The 26,768-nt window shown below is 40.8% G+C and overlaps 1 protein-coding gene across 10 annotated transcripts in view; it reads left to right on the forward strand.

The window, feature by feature from the left end:
* The window catches only part of PTK2 (protein tyrosine kinase 2), a 197,642-nt gene that overhangs the window by 64,530 nt on the left and 106,344 nt on the right, over positions 1–26,768 (forward strand). For all 10 annotated transcript variants that reach the window (XM_068155459.1, XM_068155461.1, XM_068155460.1 and 7 more), the window contains one exon: positions 16,245–16,471. In XM_068155459.1, the coding sequence (XP_068011560.1) occupies positions 16,277–16,471 (195 nt within the window). In that variant the 5' untranslated portion in view covers positions 16,245–16,276. Of the gene's footprint in view, positions 1–16,244; positions 16,472–26,768 lie in introns of those variants that run through there.

Consider the following 26,768-nt stretch of genomic DNA (forward strand, 5'->3'; position numbering starts at 1 on the left):
CAAAGAAACTATTTGGTCATTCTCCTCCCTTTATCATTTAATTTATAAAAGCACCAACTCTAATTTCAGGTTTGTGTGTTCTTTTTTTAATATATGAAGTATTTTACAGGTGGCAGAAAATTAAATAATTGAAGGCTGACATAGCAGTGAAATAATTTTTTAAAAAATTAAATTCTTCTCCTTTTTAAATATTGTCAAAATGACTGAATGTGTAAAGGAAAGTGGATAAGAGGTAACACATAATCTAGCAGATTGTATGTGTGAATTAAATAGGAACCGTATCAAGGCTTTTATGGAGTTTTGTTGTTTTCCTCTCTGAAACCTTTGAATTTCTTCTGGTTTCTTGAAATGAAGAATTTTCAGTTGTCAAGTTTAAAAAATAATACAGAGCATGGACTGAGAGTGAGGGGAGTCTTCCACATTTCAGTGACTATGGCCAACTCAAAGAAATCTTGATAGCAATGCATCTTTGACCTTCAGCAAGAGCATGGTATGGGAAGAAGTCAAAATCTGTGAGTCAGTGGGATCAGGCTGCACTTGCAGTGAAGAAACATGCCAACATCTGTTCCTGAAGGGCTGATTTTCCTGACAGCAACACCCTTTTTGTGTGTATCTCCTCTTTCCTATGAAGTACAGTGCTAAAGGAACCTGTGCAGCTCAAGTTCTTGCTGTGAGAAATGTGTTTTTCAGAGGAAGGGCAGGGTTGTTTTCAGTCTGACATCTTAAATGAGAAATTAGTGTTACATGTTAATGAATCAGAGTTTGCTGCTCTTAAAACGTTATAAATACACAGCCTTACACTAAGTGGAAGATGGTGCATTGGGGGGTGTCTGTTTAGGGGGTTGATCTTTTCTTTACTTGAAAGGGTAAACCAGTGTCTCATCAAGTATGCTGCTCTGTGCTCCTGGTTATATCAGCGAAGTATTCTCTTCACTCAAAGTGGGAAAACTCATTTCCTTCTGGAGTGTGAAAATAATCTGCAGCTTATTTCTTCAGAGCAAATCTTATTAACTCTTAAATGTCTCAAATTTCACATTTGTGCAGATGGAAACCTTGACTAGTGACATCTGCCAGACCCCAGCAGCAGAGCTGCATGTACACCGTGTCCCAGAGGACACCTCTTCATTGTCCAGGTGGAACAAAAATGTTCTTGAAGCCTATCAAGCTGTTTTTGGCTTTTTGCCTCTCTAATCACCTCTCTTTGGTGTCCATCATTCCTTTGAGTAGTGTTGTCTTTGACAGAAGAATATAGCTGCATTTTAAGTGAGCTTTTCTCTTTGAATGCCTGTCATCTGTGAAACTCACTTCTTGCTGAGTGAAATATTCTGCAGCTGATTAAAATGTAATGGAATCATGTTTCAGACAAATGCTGAACATCTTTAAAAAACATCCTTTGACATTTACAAAATACTGGGAAGTAATTAGAGGTTAGGTGTGCTCCTGCTGCCATTCACATTGCCAGGCAAATTATAAATTAACCTTTTTCCTTCACCATTCATTGTAGTTGCTTGGTTTATTGTGTTTAAATGGTCTCTGGCCAAAAGCTTATTTCTAACCGGTAATACAGCGCTTCTACCAGCTCTTCAAATACTGGTCCCTGGGTGAAGATCTGTAGATCGTGCCATGATAGTTAACTATCAGAGGCTTTGTTGATTTTGGTGCAAATTACAGGTACTCATCACCGTCTGGCTTGTATGGGCTGCAAACAAGCCTTACTTGTCTGTCCTGTTCCCAGGAATGTCATTAACTTCTACCCCCTACCCATGTTATTGCAATTAAGAATTTCATCGGTAAGAATTTATCAAATGATAGAACATGTCCTAGTACCAGAACTACTGTCTATCTGCTAGTAAACACTCTGCTCCTAAGGGAAACTAATGGTTTTGAGTAAGATAGGTAATCAGACTTCGTTCTTCCTTTGCCTCTAAGGCCTTCAGCTCATGTACTGTCATTAGAAACCAGCCAGAAGCCTCACCTTTAGTAAAAGTTGCTAGACAAGTGAAGCTGTGATACATTTCTGTGAACATGTTCAGGATTTCACAAGTACACTTTCCATGAATTTTATAACACCATCAAGGTGCGTGCTGCAAAACATACCATCAAACGCATTTTTTACTTGGTTTTAGAAGCTAGATGTATGTCAGACAAACACTGAATACTAAAGCAGCCATAATTGTCCAGTTTATAAACACTTCAAACTGGGAAAAAGGTGCAAGATCAATATGTGTTGCTCCACATTTAGGAAATCTGAGAATAAGGTTAAATTAGTTAAAAGTGATTACCATATGTCTGATATCTTACATTTAGTCCGAGATACACAATGTTTTTACATCTGTTAGAAACAAAACTTGATAGCTCAACAAAACTATTGTGAGAACTTTATTTTTCATAATTGATAGGTAAGAATTTTTCTACAGTTTCCATTCTTTTTCCTGTGTAGTGTGTGGGGTAAAGAATAGATACTGTAGTCTATCAGTAACCTAAAGGAAGTGTGCACAGCTTTGTAGATTATCAGGATCCTTTGCGGTGAATCAGGTGACACACTGGTGGTGGACAATGAATGTCATTTCAGCCAGGAAACTGGACTTCAGTTTTTGAACCTGTTGCTGAACATGTTAGGCCTTGAAGGTATTGCTTGTTCTCAACAGCTCCTCCCTTGCTCTTTTTTTATATTTGTTCCTTCTGACACTTGTGTGTGGTTTCAATACATTAGAGTTAAAGAATCTTTGTCACTTTCAGGTCTGCCTGTTCAGTTGGTCAAAGTTCTCTGGGTACCATCTAGTCACTGATAAATGTCTTTAAAGGAGGAAGGGAAAAAATAAGGCTGACATTTACAATGACACTTGAATTTTAAATTTGAGTGCAAAGAAATGTAGTTGCAACCTCCTGTTGATGTGTTTATTTCCTTCTCCCAAGGTGTATCCAGGAGCAGTGAGTTGACATACAGCCCCTTGCAGCTGCCAAAAACTGAGAAGCATCCTCCTTCCTACTATCAGCCACGTGCTTTTGCTGTTTACTTTGTGCTAGCTCCAGAGGTTTTTAGAACTCTTGGAGCCACTTCATTTAAATGGAGCTCTCCTCCAAAAGATGACCGGGAACAATCAACCAAACTAAACCCCCCCAACACCCAGGGGAAAAGAAGCCTGGGTTCATGTCTTCTGTCTTAAGCAAATGCAGCTAAAAAACCTGTTTAAGAAGCAGCAGGAGGACACAGAAGGGAAATAAGGGCTGTATCGTCAGGAGGAGTGATGAGGAAATGCTTGGCAGAGAGAAGAGGGGAAGCAAGCTCCACAGCTTTGGCAGCAGCAAGGGTGAATTGATCAGATGAAGCTGGTTCAGTCTGTGGTGACGACTTATTTGTCTTTGAACCGTTACCTCAAGCCTCTGTAAAAATAGATTAAGACAAAAATCATACATTAGTTGTCTAGTGTCTTAGAGAGGCAGACCTGAGAAACAAAACTTACATTCCTGTAGTGATATTTGAACATACATGATACAGGGAACCTTGAACTGTGTGCAGGAAAACAGCTGACTTTTCTTTTTACAAACATTGAAAATACTGCATTAGACAACCTTTATGACTTTGCATGAGCCCTTAAAGGGATCAGAGTACGCAGCGTAGGCTTTCCTGCTGCATTCATCGATACACTTTCTTTCTAGTATTCTTTCATTTTCTCATGTGTTCTATTCAAGAAAATTATCAAAATGTTGACTTTTCATTTGCTTTCTGACTTGATATCAGTGTTTTCCAAGCCTGGAAATCATCATCCTGCACTGGCAACTACTGACTTGATAAGTGTAATATATAAAAACATAAGGCATGAGGCTTACAAAGCTGAGCACGTCTGTGTTTTCATCTGATCTTCCTGGAAGCACCCAGGGGCATATTTCAGTGTCGACTGTAAAAGCAAAAGATTAAGCTTTTATGGACATTCTTAATGTAAAACTGTATCAAACTGGTGGTGCACTTGCTTTGACAGCACCTCCTGCTTCTGACTCTTTCAGGAGACCATGTGAGCATGACTGTTGTCTGCAGCCCACCCTTGTGTTTCTTCCACTGCATTAGAGATTTTCAGAGTGTTTTAATATCCGTTCATGTGCCTGTTATCCATACTTTCTGAATTTGCTGCCACTGTCTACCTCCACAGGCTGTTGCCCTGTTTCTTCTGATTGAAACTGATCAGGAGATTAGTTTAGGGTTCAGTTTATCTGTTATAATGGATTCTGCAAATATTGATCAAGTTCTTTGCTGGAGTTTTTTTTAGGTTCCGCTTACATGGCTGCTGCTTTGCTCCTTAATCATTTTAGCTGCACTTCTCTGGACAGTACTCAAGATATGTTGGAAATTCTGTTGACTTTTCTGCTTTGTTGCGCCTTGTAGCTAAAATGGAATAAATGTAATCCGTAGTTCTCTGCTGGTAAGAGATTGTGTGATACTGATACTAGACACCCACCCCTTGCCTTTAAATACTGACAGAGCTTCCAAGTTTCAAGGCTAAAATGCAATGAAATACTGTATCCTTAGTTTGGAATACTTAATGTTTTATCCCTTTGTCAGATTTCCTTTTGTGTCAGTCTGCATAGGGGTTTGAGTTGACAGTAAGTGCCTCTGACCTGTGAAATACAGAAAAATAGTGTGGAGAGTGTGTTTTCAGTATTCTGGTTTTGTGTGGAAATGCATGCATGTTGATATATATTACAGCACATGTGCTTCTTGCTGAAGGAGACTTTTTGGGCTGTTTTTTCTCTAGCTACCGTAAAGTGCTTATTTGGAAATGTGTTCAAGCGCATTAAGAGCACAGATGGCAAATACCTAAAACTACTTCCTGGAGGTCATGTGCAAAGTTTTTTTTTAATTAACAGATCCTCTTGTAAGAGACTGTATATTCAGGCTTCAAAAATTTGCATATGTTTAAGTAGCTCCCTCACATAATACTTGTGTCTGTTCTAATAGAGATTGAAGGAAGGCCGGATTGATAGCTCTGTGCGTTGTTGGCTTATGAAGGTGTCCTGTTTGTGCAACATCAGCTTAATTTATTACCACATGCTGTTTCTGCAAATGGTCAGATTGTTGTACACCAATGACATCTTTCATGACAGTGATGTGGTGGGGAATTGATTTGTTATTTCCAGAGCAATAATTGAATAGTATAAAAATGCCCTATAAAGAAACAGCTTCATATTTATGATCAAATATATATATAAAAGGATTAAATAATTTATGTGGAGTTAGGGAAGCTGGCTTACCTGATTTCTGCAGGTTTGCCTGAGTTTGCTGACCATGAAGTTGTTTCACCAGTGATCCCTTGTGTCCTTTGATGCCTTTTCATGATGAGGTACAGCAGACACCAATGATTTTGGACCTGAGTGCAGGTAGATCTGTCATTGTTTGTGCTCATTACCTTGTTTATGGGCAGAATGTGCAAAGACTGAATTTCATAACTGATCCCCCCCAATATGCAGCCATTTAATTATCTGCTCTTTTTGGCCTCACTTCAAGTTGTTTGGAATTAGCTAAATGTCAGTAACTAATAAATACCTGGATTTGTTCAGGTGATAGGAGGCAGACTGGATGAGACAACCAAAATAGTTGCTTCAATGGAACAGGCTTGCCCACTTGTTGAGACGAAGCATGTTGTGGCTTTAATCCAGAATAACCCCTGTTGTGGGAGGACAGAGTGAAGAGGACATGGCCAGGCTTACTCTGGTCAAGTATTTGCAAGATGCTCTGCATGATTTCTCTCACAATTTGAAGAGATGGAAATGATGCAGTCTAACTGTAAGGGAACTTGTCTTGCTGTAGGGCATTGAACCCAGTTCTTTAGGTTTCAATTAATTTTTCATGCTTTGAAGTACTGTGTCTTACTTCCAGAGGACATTGAAAGAAGCCTTAAAGTGTATTTCAACTGATGAATACCTAGTTTAGGACTATTCTTATAATAAAAAACAAATAAATAAATAAATAAAAACAAATAAATAAAAGGCAATAGTGACTCAGGTGGAAATAGAATTCTCTGATTGCAGCTGTTAGTTTTGGGCTTCAGTTTTAACCTTTCTGAGGTTACATTGATTATATGGTTTATTTTATGCAAAGCTGAAACTATGGCTGATCCAACATGCTCATTGGAGGTGGTTATAGGAAAAAAAAACACCCTATGGTTTTGCTAAATTGAGTTGTGTTGTAAACAGTTGTCTGTCTTCTGTCCCCATTTCTGCATGTTGAGGAAAGCCCTACTCTAAACCCATTTTATATCCTACTCAAGTTAATGACAGCTTTTCCCTAAAATTATCATTTCTTTATTTTTCAGTACCATGCAAATGTTGAACCTCAGGACCTGTAGTACATTAACTTTCTTTTGGCCCAAGGGAAGCTCAGTAGCCCTGTGGTAGTAGACTGAAAAATACCTTTGGTATTTTTCATATAACCAAGGGTTATATGAAAGCCAAGGGTTATGTCTTGGATAGTACCAGTCTTCAGAGCTTTTTCAGTGGTGATGGTTTTAGTCAAAGACTTAATGGAGCATTCACTGGAAAATCCCACAAGAGTATGTAGCATAAATTTCATAGCTATTAAAAATAACAGTGAATGAACTTCCTAGTAGATCTGGAGCACACAGTACAGGAGTCCTTAGTTTTGTGGGGAGGCTGTGGGGACAGAGACTATATCCAAGGGAGGATTTGAGCTGCATTGAAGTAGTGAGTGAAAGGGCAGAGGTCCTGAGTTTAGCTTCAGCCCTGCATCTGAGAGGCCACCTAGAATGAAAGCACTGGTAAAGAGTCTGTAAATACTCTTCTCTAACAAATTGTTACAGAATCATTGGTATTGTCTCCAGAAGTCTGGAGAGGACACTTGGTGTACTGTTTTGAGCAGAGGAAGTGTTTTAAACTGTCTTTTCAAGGCTCCATCAGATTTTGGGGTTTAAAAATAAAAATCTTGAAATGGACCATACAGTGTATCTCTGTCCTCTTATAGCTCGACTTGACCAGAGTACTGAGGTTTATTAGTCATTGCAGTAGAGGCTTGAACTTCTGCCTGTTTCCTGATCATGTTAGTGCATGAATCCTGGAGGCCACCATCTGGTTTCTTACCAGGCATTATGCCTCTGACTTGACTGTTAAATCAAATGCCACATTTAGAAGGCTTTGCTTCTCATCTTTGACTAATTAAGCTAATTCTGCTTACCCTTCTGTATTTGGGTGCAGTGAGTAGAGACTTGGAGAGGAATGAATGCGTAGCTAAAGAATGACTGGTGCTTAGGTCCTCAAACACAGCAGAGAGTCTTGAGGAGCCAATAGCTTTGATTCCTAAGGGGATCCAGCAGTATCACAACTACTCTGTATTTGAGACCTTATGTGAAGATGGAAGGAGAAATACAGTACAGTTTCAACTGCACCTGTGAAAATCACTGTTTTTTTTCTCCATGCATGAAGATACACAAGCATAATCTCAAATATTGTGATTAGGAGAATTAGTATGGTCAGCATACACTGAACTTCAATCAGGTGAATGACTTTATTCTTAATTTTTGTTTGTACACCAGAGGCTGTAGTTACTGGCTTTGGAAAACACTTGAACCAAAATAGGCTTAAGTAAAACTGTTTACAAGTCACTGAATGTTGTAATAGGCTGTTGTTAATGCATTTAAGTGACTTTTGTCTTGTGTGCTTCTGGTTAAAACTTCATTAATGAAGATTAAAAATCAAAAGCCTGTATAAATGTTTTGAAATCTAGGGCTGGGATGATATAACTCAGCATATAAGACAAGGAAAGGCAGTTTTAAAACCAAATTGTAGCCAAACTCAAATGTGTAAAGCTCTGATGGTGCATAGCCAGAATACCTTGCTCAACTAACCTTATCTGCCTCTATTTCCATGCACTTCTAGTTTATTTCTGAGAACCATACTTGTGTTACTGCTAATTCTAGTTAATTTTTACTGTTCTAGGAAGACAGTACATTTGTACTGCTTCTCTTGACTTTTAAAGATGTTCAGAAGAAGAGCTTGTACTATGGAGGGCCTCAGTAGAGCAGCATTTCAGTATGTAGTGGAGAAAAGACTACTTGAACTTGTACAGATTCCTTCAGTTTCCTCGATGTTCATAGGAAGAGCTGCTGCTAACCAACAATGCGACTTCAAAACAGATTTTTATTTTAACTTTTATTTTAAAAATAGAGTTCTTACTTGCTCATTATTGTGCTGCCTTTTCTTTTAAAAGTGAGCCACTCTAACTCTCTACAGCTTACCAGAGAAACTAAAAGATCAGCAACAGAAAAATGCAATGGGCGGTTAGAGTGTTTACTTGGCTTTCAGTAGTGGCAAGGGACCACAGTGAAAGTTCAGAGTGCTGTTGAGAAATTAGGCAAGTATCTAGCTGGATACCCTGTTCTAATTAAAGCACATGCAGACACGGGGTTTCTTTTTTTGTATTCCCAATACATTTGATGTTTCATCACTATTAAACTTTTTTTTATATTAAAAATAGAAATTGGTGCAATCTCCAAAGGGGATTGCTGATAGCACAGATTATGCAATACTACAATAAGATTGGGGTTAAACTGAGTGTTTAAGGTATGTCAGGACTTAATCCTGTGGGATTCTTAATGAGAAGGATGATTTGAATGTCGTGGGATAGACTGACATCTTGGTAAATTTGAGTTGTTGCTTGATAGTACAAATAGCTCAGCCAGCACTTTCTGTGCATCTTATGGTGTGGTGCTACCCAACTAAGAGGCTGCTGCTTCTGCAACACTTGGCAAAAGTGACTGAGCAGTCCTTAAGACAGCCTGCTTCAGTTGCAGCTATACATGGAATATGTCCCTTTTCAATTGATTTGATACAATTAAAATTTCTCTGATGCTGGCAACTTTTGTTGGTAAACTTATTTTGGCATTGGTCAGTATTACCTTTTTAATGGCAGTTTTCATAGTGTGTTTCTAAAACACTTAACTCTGCAAAGAAACAAAAACTTTACAGTTCTGCTTTGAACTGTACTGAGACATAGAAGTAGTAACCAGGCAGTATTCTTCAGGGAGGAAAAAAGACAAATATTCAGAAGAATTTCCAGTACCAAGCTGTTCTTCCATTTTACATAGGTATAAATAACTGCTGTGTCCATTTAAACTAAAAGAGGTACTAAAAACTCGAATTTTAAGTTGTTTTAATGTGCCTAGCTAGGCTGCTTTATACTTTGACCTGGAGGCCTTGATAAATGCTTTTGACTGCAAATAAAATGGTTAAAAATATGTGTGCCTTGAGCAGGACGGGGGAGAGAGCAGTGACCAAGAGGGGCTCAGAGAAGTGGCAGCAAGACGAATAAATGCACTTAGATATAGTCAGCAAGTATGCCCCCAAAAAGTAAATATAGCTAAAAGATGTCTAAGATGGAACAAAGGATTACTGCTTTTTTTTCCCCTTTTCCTTTGAATTTCATTATGAGCAGTAAGAAAGAGGAATGAGAAAAATAAGCTCACTAGGAAGCAAGCAGGGACTTGCCAATGTGAGTTAAAAAATGAGCTGTAGTTACTATTTCTGAAGGCAAAAGCGAGAATAGAAAAAAATACCCTTTCCCACCTCTGTTTGTCTCTAACTTGAAATCACAATTGTAGTGGCTTCCTCAAAGTTTCATCTTGAAATGTGTAACAAGATGCTAACACCAGGCAAATGCAAAGAACCTTACTGCAGCAAACATGCTAAGTGAGCTTCTTTCCTGTGGCTTGCGTTTGTTCTGGGGGTGCTGTCTTGACCACTTCACTTTTTCAGTGTTCCATTCTGTCTCATGTTCTGGGAGTGGGGCTATTGCTGTAACCAGGCACTCCAGGCATATCAACAAGGAGTCAGACACTTTGTTGTCTTAGAAGGAAATGTGTCTTTTAGATGCTACTGAGGCTTTTTGCAAGTCATGCACTTCATGTCCCACAGCAAGAATCGAGACCAGGTCTTTTAATAAATACACGTCTATCAAGAGATGGCATACCAGAAGTCAGCAATGTGCTGACTCTTAACAGAGGCTCCTGAAAATACCAGCTTTGTCATGGGGAACATAGTTAAAGTTGTGCTTAACATCCTTACTTTCTGTGAGGTTGAGATAGTCAAGTTAATATTCGCAAGGAGAGCGACAGCAGGATTTAATACAAGCTGTGAAAATGGATTGAGCTTGAAATTCATGAGATGCTTCATGTCTCTTGTGAGATGTGTTTTGTATAATTCTAAGGAATTTAGAGTGTGAAATAAATTCTTAATTTAGTCTTAATCACAAAATCATGGAGTTGCTGAGGTTGGAAGGGACCTGTGAAGATGGTTTGGTGCAACACTCCTGCTCAGAGCAGGGTCAGCTACAGCAGTTTGGTCAGGGTTGTGTCCATTTGTAATTTGATTATCTCCATGGCTGGAGACTCCTTAGTGTCTCTGGGCAAGGTGATGCAGTGTTCACTCACCCGTGCCGTACAAGTTTCCTTCATTTAAAAAGTTTCTGTTTCAGTTTATGCCTATTGCTTCATGGCATCACTGGAAACAATCTGGCTGTATCTTCACTGGTATTTATATGTATTGGTAAGATCCTTCTGAGTCTTCTCTAAGCTGAACCATCCCTACTCTCTTAGCCTCTCATGTAGGTCAGATGCTCAGATCCCTCACTCTTTATGATCCTTCACTGGACTTTCCTTATTATGTTCATGTCTCTTGGATTGGGGAGCACAGCACTGGGCTCCTGATGTCCCTCACCAGTGCTAAACAAAAGGAGGGATCAATTCTCTTGAGCCTGCTACAATGCTCTGCCTAATAGCCCAGGAAGCTGATAAACTTCTTTGCAAGGGTGCATTGCTGGCTTGTTTGGCATCTCAACCAAGACCTCCAAGTCCTTCTCCACAAAGCTGCGTTCCAGTCAGTCTGGTAAAGAACCATCATAGATCAAGGATGCAAGTAACCTAAAATGCTTTTATTTCTTTTAATAAGTTTAATAATTCAGAATATTTTTAAGCCTTGACAAATTGTTGCACCAGGATCAGAGAAAGGAAATGAACTCTGATTTTTTGATTGTTGACCACAGATTCTTAATTTTTTAAACAGATTGTATAGATTCTTAGAGATTTTCATAGTTTTGAATTGAGATGTATCAAGGTATTTTGTAGAGTTGTTACCTGGAAGGAGTTTTAGCTTCAGTTGATACCTTGGAGCCTGAGATGAGGATGAGAATATGGAAGTTGAGTAACACTATGAAAATTTATTATATCTACAAAGGACAACTTGAAGTCACAGTGTGAACAATTACAGTATCACAGTATTGCCAAGCGGAAGAGACCTTGAGGATCATCGAGTCCAACCTGTAACCACAGACCTCATGACTAGACCATGGCACCAAGTGCCACATCCAGTCTCCTCTTGAACACCTCCAGGGATGGTGACTCCACCACCTCCCCAGGCAGCCCATTCCAATGACTAATGACTCTCTCAGTGAAGAACTTTCTCCTCACCTCGAGCCTAAACTTCCCCTGGCGCAGCTTGAGACTGTGTCCCCTTGTTCTGGTCCTGGTTGCCTGGGAGAAGAGACCAACCCCCTCCTGGCTACAACCACCCTTCAGGTAGTTGCAGAAGGCAATGAGGTCACCCCTGAGCCTCCTCTTCTCCAGGCTAAACAACCCCAGCTCCCTCAGCCTCTCCTCATAGGGCTTGTGCTCAAGGCCTCTCCCCAGCCTTGTTGCCCTTCTCTGGACACGTTCAAGTGTTTCGATGTCTTTCTTAAACTGAGGGGCCCAGAACTGGCCACAGTACTCAAGGTGCGGTTCTTTGTACAGAACAGCTTGGTTCTTTGTAACATGAACTTGTTGCACTGTGATTAGCCTTCTGCCAACACCAGTATGAGGAATGGTTTTGTTGATCTTTTTTTTTTTTTTTCTTTTAAACTTATTTGTAATGCATTATCAAACTACTAATGCTGAGTAACGTTGACATTGAAACAATATCCCTCATGAGACTACTTTAACTTCTCTATCCATTTATTAACAAATTTCTAGTGAATTCAATTTTTTAATTACTTTTTTACTGTGTCATTAGTTGAAATGTTTGAGTCTCTAAGTATGAGGAGTTTGTAGTGAAACATGACTGTGCTACTCAAAAGTCATAATACTGACTGATGTTAGTAGATACATGGAATATGTAGTGACTCCTAGAAGGATTCAGTTAGTGATCTCATCATTGTGTGGGGTTTGTTGTTTGGGTGTTCTTGTTTTTTAAATAAGCCAACTTTTACTATATTTTCCTAATGTAACTGCTATCTAAATAAATGGTAGGGATTCAAAACTGAATTGTATAAAAGCCGAATGTACCAGAACAAAGGTAAATAGTGCTTTCTTAGAATTGATTTGAGAAGCTGTGAAATGTAACGTTGTTGGCTTTGTTTGGGTGTTGAGTTTTTAGTGTTTCTGAAAAGCTTTTCATCTAATCTCATTTAACTGTCTCCCATACACACTCCTAAACCTCAGGTGTGTTGCCCCAGTGAATCAATCTGGTAACAGCTGCAGCATCTTAACAGACTCGCTAAATACCAGCAGACCAGGACTGGCTTACTTCAACCCTCCCCCAAGCCTGGAATAAGTCTTCACAATATAGAGAAATAAGGAACTTTTTTTCTTGAGTGGGAGCATTGGGAGAGCAATGTTCCTTACTCTTGGAAGCTGAAAGGGCTAGCTGGCACCCAAGTTCACGTGCAAAAAAGTCTGATCACACTTCAGTTTTAGACCGTTGGTCTGGGCTTTCCCAGGCTCTTTTTCCACTACAATATCCAATAAACTCCAGCAGAACTGGGTCTCCATGCACAATGTCGAGTCATACAATGTGTGGGTTGCTCCAGTCCAACCCTGCTGCCACAGTCAGCGACACAATTCACTAAGTCAGGTTCCTCAGGTTACACATTGAATGTTTTCAGTGGTGGGGCATCCATAGATGCAACCTGTTGTTCCAGTATCTCACCACCCTCATCACACAGAACTCCTTAATTACATCTAATCTAGATCTCCCTTCTTTTAGTTGATCATAGCATGTTTCTGCTTTGTAATAGCACACCGCTTGTCTCTTCAGTACCAAGAGGTCTAAAGCTGCTCTTTTAAACTGAGATCTGCAGGATTACAAACCAGTCTGGTCTGAATTTAGAAGAGCCCAAATAAACATCCGAGGTTCATCATCTTATCTTTCTTTGCATTGCAAAACAATCAAACAGCTTGTTGAACTACCTTTGCATGAGTAGCTGTTTTACAAAGTTTTGGCCTGGGGCAAAGACTTAGTCACATTACAAACTCAAACCCAAGGGCTGGTTTTGTTGGGAATGGTAATAGATCCATAATAAGAGAGATGGTATGTTTTTCTGTACCTTGAGCTAGCAAAATTATTGTTCTGTTGTAAGGAACCCAGTGATCTAATTCTAAAGGAAAACTGCTTTCTAGTTTTGTGCAGGACAGGTCTTTAAGAACCTGTCTTCATAAAACCTTGTGAAAGCTGACAGTACCTTGTAGCCAGCACAATCACTCTGATTCCATTTTTTTCTCGTTGAATATGGGAAAACCCAGCTTCAGTAGTTTGCTTGTCTGTTGAAATTATGCCATCTAAGATCATGTCTGTGTGTAGAAAACTGAGTTTCATCACTTTTCTGTCTGCTGCTCCCAAAGGATGTAGATTGTCCGTGTTAGGAGTCTGTGGTCAAACATACTCTGAATGCTCATATCAGTGTTTTACTGTAGCTTCTCTCCCTGTTCTTTCTCTAGTAGATAAAGCCTGATGAATGTGTATATTGTGGAGATGGAATACAGCAACTTAATATTAAAGCAGGATTTCTTTAAGTTCTCCTTTAAAAGAAAACACCAACTTATCTCACTTTGTTTTGTAGCAAGTTTTCCTTCTGCTTACGCACATAAGCTTGAAATAAACGTGACATTTTTACTAGTGACTCTGAGATAGGGGTTGGGTTGATCTGAAAGAGGCAGAACATCATGTGCAGAAGTTGTGCCCCGTGTTTGAGCCTGAAAACTGCTATTTCGTTTTTTGACAGTTGCCCTGTTGAAGGCCTTTGTCTGCACAAATTTGTTCTGATGAAACTCCCCAAACTGCAGACCTTTGGAGTTTTACAAAGGCTATTTTAACCTTGCAGGAGAGGAGCTCTGCAGTTAGGAGCCTGTATGGTCTTGTTGTCTTGCCATTAGTCTGCCACGAGAGATTTCTGTACCTGCTTCAGCTTTTAAGTCAAGGTTTATATGAAAACAGCTCAGGTGTGGGATAAGTAAGAGTGGTGTTGCTGAGTGATAAGTGGCATTCTTGGATCTCTTGGTGTAGGGTAAATGGGAGGGAAGGTTTTAACAGAGCCGCAAGTTTGGCTTAATGCGTTTGTATTGATTACCAGAAAAGTGAACAATAATCTAGGTACAAAAGCTACAATGGTTTCTTCAGTTTCCAGGCTGAGGCAACAGGGATATGAAACTAAGCTAGCACTTGCTTAGGTGGGGGAAATTCCTCAAGAGTCAGGAACTGGAGGAATGTTTGGTTGAAGTGTCTCCTTGGTCTGCTTTTACCAACTTCCCTGCCTGAGGGCAGGACATTAGAGGCTTTTTGTCTGACCCACTACAGCCAGTTTTAAGTTCTTACAGTTCTTTTGCATGAATGCAATTCAAATCCCTTATTCAAGAGGTAAAGACATGCTGTTCAGATAGACTGTTTCCTCTTTATCTCGTGGGTATGAATTAACTAGTTTTAAGATCATTGTGTTAGACTTCAAGCCATCTTTTAGCTTCCAGCCAATGTTCTCTACAGTCTGAAGATTTCAAGCATTGATACTGCTGGTGCTGGATTCCTGTTAGCTGAGCTCATGGTATGGTTTGACATTACTTGTGAACTGGTCTGATGGCTAGTTGCTGGAGGAGGAGAGACTGTCTCACCTCTTGCCCCTGCCCCACCAGCTGCTTTTGCTTCTCTTCCTCTGTGCTTGTCTGATGTCTTCAGGAACTTCAGGCAGCTGTGGTGTGAAACCACCAGCCCTGAAAACCTAATCATCTCCTCCCCCCACCTTCCTGAACCAGTTCTTGGGGAGGTCAGCAGAGCACTGTGGTGGGTGGTAGGCTGGTGGCTGAAGGTCTGCTGAGGCGTTACAGGAACTGAGCTGGAGGCATGGGTTTCTCTTCTGTCTTGCAGTAAAATAAACCAAGGCTGAGGCGCTCAGTAGCAATAGTGAAGCAGCTTCGCTCTCCTCCAGCCGCTTCTGCAGGCCAGCTTTACTAGTAGAAAGGCGTTCAGAGTACTCTGCCAGCAAGAACAAGTTTATTTTATTTTTAACATCACATTTCCAAAACTGCCTCCCCACTGGCAACTTGCTGTGAGGAGGAGGTACAGCAAGCTTGGTGCACTTGTCCAAGGCCTGGAGCAAAGCCTTGCAGTTTTTTTGCTCTTTCCAGCCAGCAGACTGGAATGATGCTTGAGACTGTCAGGCGAGGGAGGAGGTATTGTTTGCTCTTTTTCTCTTTACTGCATTGATTCCTCAGACACCATCTGCCTGTGGCTGACTAATTTGCAGCAATAGCCAAGAGGCAGGTTTTTTTCTGTTTTCCTTTGAGATGCAGAGTCATACCATGGTCCATGCCTTTTGCCATCAGACTTTCAAATAATTTGGAAGCATGTCTATTTGATGATAAAACTCAGTTGTTTAATAGCTGATGAGTAGAGGTGCAGTAGTGTTCTTAATGGTTCTGCAGTGGCTAATGAATTTAGCTGTGGATGGTTTTGAGTTCCACTGGTTTCCAAAAAAACATGGAGAGTGATGTGACAGTGTCTTAGCCTTAAGCAGGAGAGCCTGGTGTTGGTATGCAGCTTCTTAGTTTGGTGACTGGGCTCTCAGTATTTTCTTATGCTGATCTTTAGAGGCTTTTTGTAAGACCAGACTGGGCAGAATTCAGGCATGGGCACTGTTTGGTCCTGCAGGGGCCCAGGTGAACTTCCTGAGAAACTGAAGGAAGAGTTCTTACTAAACATATGATTGTGGTATTCGGATTCAGATCTCTTGCTCCAAGGGGCTTGCGGTTTCTCTGATATTCCTCATGTCAGTTGTGTTGGTGGCTGTGTAACTTTTTTTAGGGGGGAGTCCAAGAAAAAAAAAAGGCAACTAAATGCTCTTTAAAAATGAGTCTTTATGGATTTCCAGTAAATGCTGTGTATGAATTGGTGAAAGATTGAGGTGTAATTGCAATTAATGTATTTTTGTTTTATTTTCCTAGAATATGACAGATACCTAGCATCTAGCAAAACCATGGCAGCAGCTTACCTTGATCCAAACTTGAATCATACACCAAGTTCAAGTGCAAAGACACACCTTAGTACTGGGATGGAGCGTTCCCCAGGGACCATGGAACGAGTCTTAAAGGTTTTCCACTACTTTGAAAACAGCAGTGAGCCAACAACGTGGGCCAGCATCATCCGGCATGGCGATGCTACTGATGTCCGAGTAAGTCTGGGCTTAGAATTCCTGCCTCATTTTTAGCTTGTCTTAACTTTGCGCTTAAAAAATGAAGGGCAGAAGTGTGAAAACAAACACACAGAGACATTCTGCAGTTTACATTAAAGAATCTTTGCCAGTATACTGCAACTTCAGAAACAGCTTTGAGAGCAATGCTTATCAAGGTAGATATTGCTACTATGCACAGCAGTTGACTTCTACCACTTTGTACTCCCCAGAAGCCTTCATGGCAGGTATGAAGGTGACATTAGATTGCACTTCTAATGCTTTGAAAAATGGTAATAATAGTAATGTTTATTTAAATGTGAGATGCATATAATTACATATTTAAAAGTATTGTTGGGAAACTGAGGGAAGAGTCCTTTCTCTCCTAGTAAGCCCCTTTGTTCACCTCCCTCCTGGTATTCGCTTGCTGCTTGTGTTTGTACAGTGTTGTGTCTCAGTCTATGCTGAAACAATAAAAGAAGGTTGGGATTATTTTAAGAATAACTTTTAAAATAACTTTAGTCTTAGAGGTATGTGGAAATGTTATGTATGCTGAAAAATCAGTGCTTATTCTGAAACAGGCATTCTCTGTGGTCTGGGACTTTTTTTTAGGTCTTGCACTATGGAAACTGAAATGAAGCTCAGTTGAACATGAGAAATGTTTTTAAAACTTTTAGTTGAGTTTTAATTCTCTTTTGAGAGCAGAATTTTCATGGTGGTAGGTGGTGTGTGGGGTTGTTTTCTTCTGAGAGGTTGTTAGTGGAAGCAGGTTCCCATCTGCTCATTCCTTCCAGCATTTGTATTCTCTGCATGCTGCATCGGATTCCACTACAAAGACATGATTCCTGTCTGCTGAAGGAAGAGAGTTGTCAGAGTTAAGGAAACCTGTTGTCTCCTTCTTCCCGCTATTAATTTCCTTTGGTGCAAGAGAAACCAAAGTGAAAAACAAACAAACCCCACAAAACAGGCAGACTAAAGATTCTGAATATTCTCTTTTCCTTTCATACTGTTTATTCTAGCATGGCTATGTGTGAAAAGACCTAGGGGTGTTCTGACAGTGACCAGAGACTTTGTGAAATCCATTGGTGATCTCTCTTGTTAAGTTAGAAAGCTTCTGTCTGTGTTAGGGGATGACTTGGGTAGAGGTGCAGCAACAGGAATTCCTATCATCAATAGAACTGCAGAATCATAGAATCTGTATTGAATCTATACAGTACGTATTCTTGTTTTACACAGGAAAGAGGGTTTTTTCTGTGCCACTTGAAACATCCTTACACCCTGGCTGAAGTGTAGTGTTGATGCATTTGATGTGATTGATTCATTTAGTAGTTAGTCTTTTTTTGTACAAGGGATGAAAAGCTGTGCCTCAGTGTGCTTTTAACCTTGCAAGCCTCTACTGCCGACCAGGGTCCAAGGTTCTTTATACAGTATTTGAAGTCAAACTATCTTTCAAAAGAAGTATGCAGAAACTTGAGAAACAAAAGCAGAGATTACATCTCTGGTTTCTCCAGCTCAGAAATACCTGTGGTTATAAGCTTTAAGGATCCAAAACTTACACTCCCTGTAAGAAATTCAGTACTGAGACCAGTTTGTGTTATCGTTGTTTGAAGCATCAATGTGACATATTTCTTATGGAAGCAGGATGAAAAGAACAGGCAAGTAGCAGTTTCTTGAGACTTGCCTACACTTTCTTATATGTACATTTAATTGGATTTTCCCCCCAAAAACCAACTAATGAAATTTTTCTATAGGTTTCCTTTCCTGTAAAAGAAGGAGGAGATGAGTTTCCCTTCAACTTCCTTCTTTTGAACAAATGTGGTTCTTTAATTTTGTTGAACTGGGACAATGATTGTTAAATGTGCAGGTACTGAGTAAAGGTCTAGCACTGATGTATTGCCATGTCCTGACATTTATTTTAGAAACAGTAAACCCTTGTTGGAGCACAAGCCTACATTCCTTTGGAATGACTGCTGCTCGACCAAGCTGAATAATTTCAGATTAAAATAGCCTTTAAGGGTTTTATGCCTTAATTTTGCCACCCCACACACCGCCCCCTTCCTTTTGTGGAGGAGATGGTCTGCAATAGAGCTTCCATTTCTTCTGAATTACAGACTGAGGAGGCTGGTGCTGGGTTTGGCCTCTGGGCTTATTTCCAATAAGCTCTGTAAGAATATTCAGAGGTGAATGTCTTTGAGACAGCTCTGCAATTAAAAGGGGAAAAAAAGGGTTTTTCAGGACTACTCCTTGGTTAGCACAGCTTCTGGGATGATCGCCGAGGAACCTTTCCAGTATTCAAAGAAAGTCAGACTTCGTCTGAAGTCTTCATAAGAGCCAAATAAAGGTTTTTCTACTGGTAAAGCAGAGGAGTGTGCTAATACCAAGGGAAAGTAAGAGTAGAATTTTCTTTCCTGGTCTGTGATTTCTAACATCTTCTATTTCTAACAATTTGTTTGCCTTTGTCAATTGAGAGTATGTGCTTGACAGTCAAAGAAGTGAGGAAAAGCCCTTTTCCCTTTAAAACCAAGCAAACCAAAGACTGCTGAAGAGTAGAGACTGTGTTTTAGCTGTGTACTTCATAGACAAATCCTTGATCATAAGGGGAAACCCTTTTCAATAAAAAACTCATTGTTGAACTCCAGAGAACTTCACTGATTGAAGAGACTTAGAGAGGCTAGAGGTACTATTTCCTTGCTCTTTGGCTAGAAATACCTTCAACCAAGACACTGGTGTGGCTCTACATAGGCTAGGCTTTGGGGAGAACCTCTGCCGCTGGACCTTGGCTTATTCTGAAAGGATTTAGTCCTTCAAAGAGCTGTGTCCTCTGAGTCTGTACTCTGCAATGGATTCAAGGGCAGGTTTTCAGCTCTTGGGAATGCTTTCTTGGATTTCAAAGAACTGGCATGCTCCCTTTTACCCCTTTTTTTCTGTGATGATATGCTAAAGACATGCTTCATGCTTCAAAAAAATGGGGGGGGGGGGGAGGGGGGCGCTTTTATGAATGATTGTGCAAACAGTAGTCTGCTACTGAACGTGTATAGATAGTCATGTATTTGCCAGAGGAAGAAAGGTTGTTTATCTTCCCTGTTTATCTTGCTGTGACTGAGTTTGGAAATGTTGTCTACGTGCATGTTCACAAAGAGGGATTTCCAGGCTTTGGGGTTGGAGAGGATGCAGGGCATGCTCTGCCTTGTTCACAGCCTCAGGTGTGGCACACAAGTAGGTGGGTGTTGCTGAGATGGAATTTCTTTTGGTCTCAAGTGCCCTTTGTGTCCTGGTTTTGCAAATGCTGCCATTGCATCTTCAGCAGTATACAAGTACATTAGCTTTCTATTTTCAGAAGATGTGATTGATAATTGAAGTCTAGGGGCATGTCTTGGCTATCCTAATCCTGCATCATAGAAAAAGACCAGAGAAATTAACTAACTTTCTTACGCCCTGCAGTTTCCTTTTTCACAGGTAGGACATATGGGTGCAGAGTTGAAAGATGGTGTATTCCAGTCAGTTCCCTAATTTGAATTTCGTAGGAGGAGGGGGCTGAAGTGTGTTCAGCTGACATGTCACTAGAGCAGTTTATTAAACTGCATTACTGTGTTACTCTTTGTTGCTGTCTTCTTCCTGTTTGCCTCTTCCATTCAATCCATCTTGTGTTGCTGTACTTACACCCAGTAATACAGGAGTATTTGATTGGAGTTCCATTTTGTGGTGGCAAAATGGCAAGAACTGTAATGCAAAGCTCTACAGTTCAGATGATAGATATCATAAGTTAGACAAGCATTTCTTCTGTGAGTCATGACAACTTCCTTATTGCTGTTTGTGTTTTCTCATGCGACCATCTTAGCTGTGCTGGCTTAGGTGTTGTGAGTGTTTGGCAGACTCAGTCCAAGTTAAAAGGAATGGTTGTTCTAGTGTTGCTTTTAATCCAGGTCAATTTTGCAATCTTGTTAGAGCTGCATCATCTTGCAGATTGACACAATTGAGAAAACTGGGGGAAGAAAAGTCTGTGTATGCTGGTACTGCAGTGCTGCTGCACCAACGGAGAATGGGATGTTAGAGCCTTATTTATGAGTCTCCTTCATCATCCACTGCAGCATTCCTGCTTTCCAAACACTTCTCAAGAAGGCTATTGCCTGCCTTATTTATTATACAGGAAATGTTGTGGTGTGTGGATTTCTTTCATTTTTTTTTTTCCATCTAGTGGGTTTCTCTTTTAAAATGAATTCCTATGAAAACATAGTACAGGAGTATCAGGTTGATCACAGAGACTCCTGTGGAAAGAGTCTGTGAGCACTTGCAGGACTCCAAACCAAGCCAGGTAAATATTTTGGGGATTATACAAGACTTCTTGGAAGTCTATAGCAGTGGTTACATACCCTAATGTGACTTCTACACGTATACAGTAATACATGCTTTGAGGCAGTGAAACTTGGATATACAGGAGGAGCTGAGTGCACTGATTTCTAGCATCAGCTGGGTGCATATAGAAATGCATAAAATCACTCCTGATGTAGTAAGAAAACTAAGAAAATAGGTACCATATACCCTTTTATTCCCCCTCTTCCTTTTATTCACTGCATGCTTGTATGCATTGCAGCAGCTGATAATGCATAGTTGTGTTGTTGGTTACTGTGTGCTTCTCTTATGAGAACATGCAAAAAAACTCCTCAAAACCTGGAGTCCTGCAACTGTAAGCAGGGGGAGAAAAAAGGTGTACAGGACTGTGATAATCAGACAAAAAAAAGGTGACAAAAATACCCTTGGACTTCAGAATGCCTGCTTTACTTACGCAAAATACTCCTGATGTCCTTGGATGAGGCACTCATACAAAATAACATTTTAATAACAGTTTAAATAGCCCTTGGACCTTTTCCTGAAAACATCTAGATCTGCAAATGGCCTCGAGCCATGGAATCCTAGAATACCTAAAGATGGAAGGGACCCATAAGGATCATCAGATCCAACTCCCCATTTCTCCTGAAACTAAACTGTACAATTAAGAGCATAATCCAGATGCTCAGGTGTGGTGCTATGACCACTTCTGTGGGGAGCCTGTTCCAGTCACTGACTGCCCTCTCAGTGAAGAACCTTTTCCTAATGTATGCACTGAACTTCCCATAGCACGGCTTTCTTCTATCTCCTTGTGTCCTAGTGCTGGTCACGAGACAGACATCAGCACCACCCCTTCAAGTTAGGAGTGCATCCCACGTTGGAATTTAGCCATAGGGAGCCTGACCCAAGGAAGTTCCTAAACTCTGGCAGTGCAGCTGAGGATAGGGGACTGTGCTTTCTGTATGTTAAGCTTCTGGAAAACTGAACTACTTGTCAGCATTTAAAATACTGTTGGGTTTATTTAGGAAGCCCAAGCAGTGTGCAGTAGGACCATAAGAGTGCTGATTCAGCTGAGACAGGAAAGCACAGCTGCCCTGGCTCTTTGTCAGCACTGTCAGTGTGTGCTTTGGAGGTTCCCTGTGGAATTAGGCGTGGGTGTGGAGAGGTACTTTGGATGAAGTGCGAAAGATGCTGAGGCACTTACGTGGATGTGTTGCTTGAGTTAATGTTGTCTCTAGTCCTGTATGCAAAATTGTAGGCACCAGAATAAAGTGTTTTCAGGCTACAGTTTCCAGTACATACCTGTTACTGGGCTACAGTGGCAGAGTTTTTCTTCAGCTGGACCAGTTCCCCAGATGAGTTCATTATGGGATGTACAAATGTGTTTGCTGGATCGGTGCAGGAGAGACAAGGGAGCACAATAATGTGAAAGAGAGGTGTGAGTTTTTCCTCTGTGAATGTCAGACAGAGTGTCATCAGAGGGCAAATTCATATTTTGGTTTTGTGGGGACATGGAGTTTTCTTTTATAGTTTGCTTTTGTCCAACTCTTCATTTAAGACCTTTATATAACTATTTCATCAAGAGTTACCATATTTGATATATAAGTAGCATTTGGTGTATTCGGAGTACCTCTAAAAATGAACACCATGTCCCAATGTCAGAGGTGCTACTTAAAGGCTTCCTCTAGTGCAAGACATTTTCTCCTTCCTACTAAATAGGGAAATTAGGTTTGTAGTTGCCCTGGGAGTACATTATTCCAACTTCAATTTATTCATAGTAGAACATCAGCTTTCTTAATTTGCAAGTAAGCAATTAATTTTCACTCATTTGCAGAAACACCAAGTATTATTGATACAGACTATGAGAGCCTACGGTATCCTGTGTCTGTTGGCCTTTGCAGGGTGCCCAGGAGGGCCAATGGCATCCTGGCCTGCATCAAGAACAGTGTGGCCAGCAGGAGCAGGGAGGTCATTCTGCCCCTGTACACTGCACTGGTTAGGCCACACCTCGAGTACTGTGTCCAGTTCTGGGCCCCTCAGTTTAGGAAGGATGTTGACTTGCTGGAGCGTGTCCAGAGAAGGGCAACAAAGTTGGTGAGGGGTTTGGAACACAAGCCCTATGAGGAGAGGCTGAGGGAGCTGGGGCTGCTTAGCCTGGAGAGGAGGAGACTCGGGGTGACCTTATTGCTCTCTACAACTACCTGAAGGGAGGTTGTAGACAGGCAGAGGTTGGTCTCTTCTCCCAGGCAACCAGCACCAGAACAAGAGGACATAGTCTCAGGCTGTGCCAGGGGAGGTTCAAGCTGGAGGTCAGGAGGAAGTTTTACACAGAGAGTGATTGCCCATTGGAATGGGCTGCCTGGGGAGGTGGTGGAGTTGCCATCACTGGAGGTGTTCAGGAGGAGACTTGACAGGGTGCTTGGTTGCATGGGTTAGTTGATTAGGTGGTGTTGGATGATAGGTTGGACGCGATGATCTTGAAGGTCTCTTCCAACCTGGTCTATTCTATTCTTTCGGTCTGTCTTGAGTTTTCAACAACCTCCTAAATATACTGTGCTGTAAAACCTATTTTTGGACATACTCTGCTAATTTAGGACAAAATTAATCTGTTTTTCAAATTAGCTGTGTTGAATATCTGTGGGCTCTTTAGAAAGTGAGAGAAAATTAATGTATCCCTATAGGTTCAAAGGAGAGAAATCAAGGTGACCTCTTACCTGTTGTTGACAGGAAATTCTTCTAAGGCAGCCATTTTGTTTAGTTCAACTGTACTAGCCTGTTTTATGTTTGGGGTGTAGATGTTAGCTCTGCAAACCAAATAAAGGTCAACAAGATTACAGCAAGCAGCATTCAACTGTCAGATGATTGTGTGAGTTCCTTAGAGTTACAGGGTGTTTATAAGAGTGACAACAGACAGGGGAAAGCTCCTCACAGAAATTATATTCATGCAGGTAGCCTGTGTGGCCACAAAGTGAAAGCTCCTTCTGGAGTAGGTTTCTGTTGGAGTCCAGTTTTCTTTTGGGTGTTTCTGGCTGCGATTAACTTGAGGTCATAAAACTGTAATTCACATTGAAGCTTTGTTTGTTCCTTACCTGCTGTGTTGGTTGTTTTTTTTTTTTCACTCAAGCATGCATCTCAGGAGCTTCCTGAGTTAAAGGTTGGTTGTAGTAGAGTCTAGAGAGATTTCAGATTTCTTTGGCTGTGCTTCTGGTTAAGACTGTCATGTCTCATCTCAGCAGGATGTTTTGGTTGCTGCTGTGCAGTGGTTAAGCAGTTAAATTGTTTGTCTGTAAACTTCTGATTAAGCATTCTGAACATTACCATTAGGGACATCAGGCATGCTTGTGGCCAGGCTCCTGAAATTGTTACCATAGCAGACAAAGAAGCCGTCACACATCCTGTAGTGATGATGGTGGTGGTGTTTGATGCACCTCCACTTGGTCTGTGGAGGCTGTCCAGAACCCAACAAGACTCCACATGTTGTTTACTACCCACTCAGAGTTAAATACACTGACCTGATTATGGTTGCAGTGCCAGTGCAGGTCTTGGAGATAAATCTTGTCCTGGTTGGAAATAGCAGCCAGATAAAACAAAGCTTGTCTTGCTGCGTGGGAGCCTACTCCAGTGTTTATGTGCTGTGCTTCCCCAGCAGCAGCTGGTGCTGCTGTATGAACCACACTGGCATGGTGCTGGTTTATCTTGATTGCAGATGTGGCTCTAAATGTTTTCAATTCCAGCTTCTCTGGTTTATTAATGAAAAAAAGTAAACAAGCAAATAGATGTTTTACTTGAGAGGCTTCCCCTGCAGGCCAACCATTTTGAGTGTCTTAATCATCACGTTTCCGTCTCTCTTTTTTACTTTTTTTTTCTTTGATTCTGGCTGTGGTTTGTTAGCATCTGGAATATGAGGTCTGGGGTATTCCTAAACAAGGAAGAGAAGCCACTAGACCTGTTCCTTTCGCACATAGGACTTTCTCCTTTCTGGGCATACACACGTTTTTAGAACGTATTTTCAAGCACCTGCACTTGACCTCCTTTGCGCCAGTGCTGCCATCTCCTTAATGTTTGCTTTTGACTGGAGTTGACTTTCTCGAGTTGCATTGCATACTAATTGTTGTTAATTATTTTCTTGGGGTGATAGTAACTACCTGGCCAGAAAGGATGGGGTACATTTCTCAGGTAGTTTAGCAAATACATTTACTTTCGTTATTGCTTATTGTTATTTATGATTTAGTTCTGTGATATGCTCATAATTGATACAAAAAAAAGGATGGAAGCTTAAAAATGTAACTTGCTAAGACAGCTGACTTCTTCAGTCTTTTTGAAATCTCCTACTGAAAGTCAAAGTTCTGAGATGTCCAGCTTGATTCTTTCCTGAGTAAATACTGATGGTTTCGGCTGAGCCTTACGCACCAGTGTTTCTGTTGGTTCATTGTCAAAACCCATTATGACTGGATATTTTTCTTTTCAAAGCCCTTTCTTACCATAGCAGGCATAACTACTGTTAGAAAACATGCACATCCTTATTTTTTTATCAACTGACAGCATCAGAGACAGGGGAAGGGGTGAATTTCCAAAATCAAACTCTGTTATGTGCAGATGGAAATGAATGAATCTTTTCTGCTTGCATGCATATAGAAAGGCTGGCGCTGTTCCCTACAGAGGAGACCATTCCTGCCAAAGTCTCAGGCTTTAATGACTAAGCAGAGCTTGTCTTTTGGGTGAAGAAGAGGTTAAATGTGCCTCAGTCAATGGTGAGAGTACTTGGTGGTTGTGAAGTGTTTCCTGGGCTACAAACAACTGTTCTTCTTGACAGTATTTGATACAAAGACCCTTAAATATAGGCAAGAAACAAACTTAACCAATTTTTGTCTGCTCTGGTCAATTCAGATTTAAAACAGCTCACTGACCTGGTAATAGCTCTTTGGAACTTGCTGGGGGAGGGTTGCAAGAAGTTAACTGCTTTAAAAGGAGACAGGATGAGTAACTGGAACAGCTACCCTGAAGGTTGATGAATGGCAGAAACAATGCTTGGCTCAGGAAATCCACTCAGATAAAAATAGAGACTGGGAGCCCCTGAAAGGAAGTGTCATATGTGCTTCCCTGGTGTCACTCCTTTGTTTGGTGTTGCCTCTGCCTGGCGTCCATCTGTGACCACTATTGTTGTTCCTTTATTTTTTTTAACCTATGTACCTACAAAGGAGGTTACTTTCACTGGCATCAGACATTTGTCCGGCATCTTGGGCACCTTCTGGCTGCTAGGACTTAACTGTTGCTAGCTAGTCTGTGTAGTTCTGCCAGCTCGTAGTGCACTGGAAAACTTAATTTTGCCTGGGTGTTTTGAAGTCTCCTTCCTACATTATATAGTCCTCTGTAAGCATCCTGCATGTTCAGCTGTTTGCATCCATCTTCCTTCAAGTGTAAGGCTTGTCATCCACTTTTCAGTGGACATCCCGCTTCTGGGCATGGAAAAGTACATGGATGTTGGGAGGCATTACTAGTACTGAAAAGAATGATGTTTCTGAAGATACTCCTACTGCTGCTGTTGGAGACAGGGTGTTGGGCTTGATCAAACATCTTCTGATTCAGACTTCATGAACTTGCTGAACACAGCCTGTTCTTTCTTGTAGACTTGAAAAAATATTTTGTATTTCACTGTATGTTTTGTGCTTCTGGAGGTTATTTAAAGGTTGCCATTTGGGAAGATGTGTGAGCTGATCTAACAGTTCACTATCACCTCACCAAAAGCATGATTCCACTCCTACATCTGTCATCTTCCCCCTCTGTTCAGATTTAGTACTTCCTTAGTTCTACTTTTACACTTAGCTTTCTGCTTGCTTTATTTGTGGAATCAGGATCTTAAAACAATTTCTTTGTGTTATGAAATAATAAGCTTTGGGAAACAATGTCATCCCATGAAAAAGCTTGCCTAGCTTGGTCCAGAAGCCCACCTCCTACTGCTGTAGGACATAGCACT

Source organism: Melanerpes formicivorus, unplaced genomic scaffold (genome assembly GCF_026170545.1).
Source record: "Melanerpes formicivorus ecotype bairdi unplaced genomic scaffold, bMelFor1.0.p_v2 SCAF_32, whole genome shotgun sequence".
Lineage (NCBI taxonomy): Eukaryota > Metazoa > Chordata > Aves > Piciformes > Picidae > Melanerpes > Melanerpes formicivorus.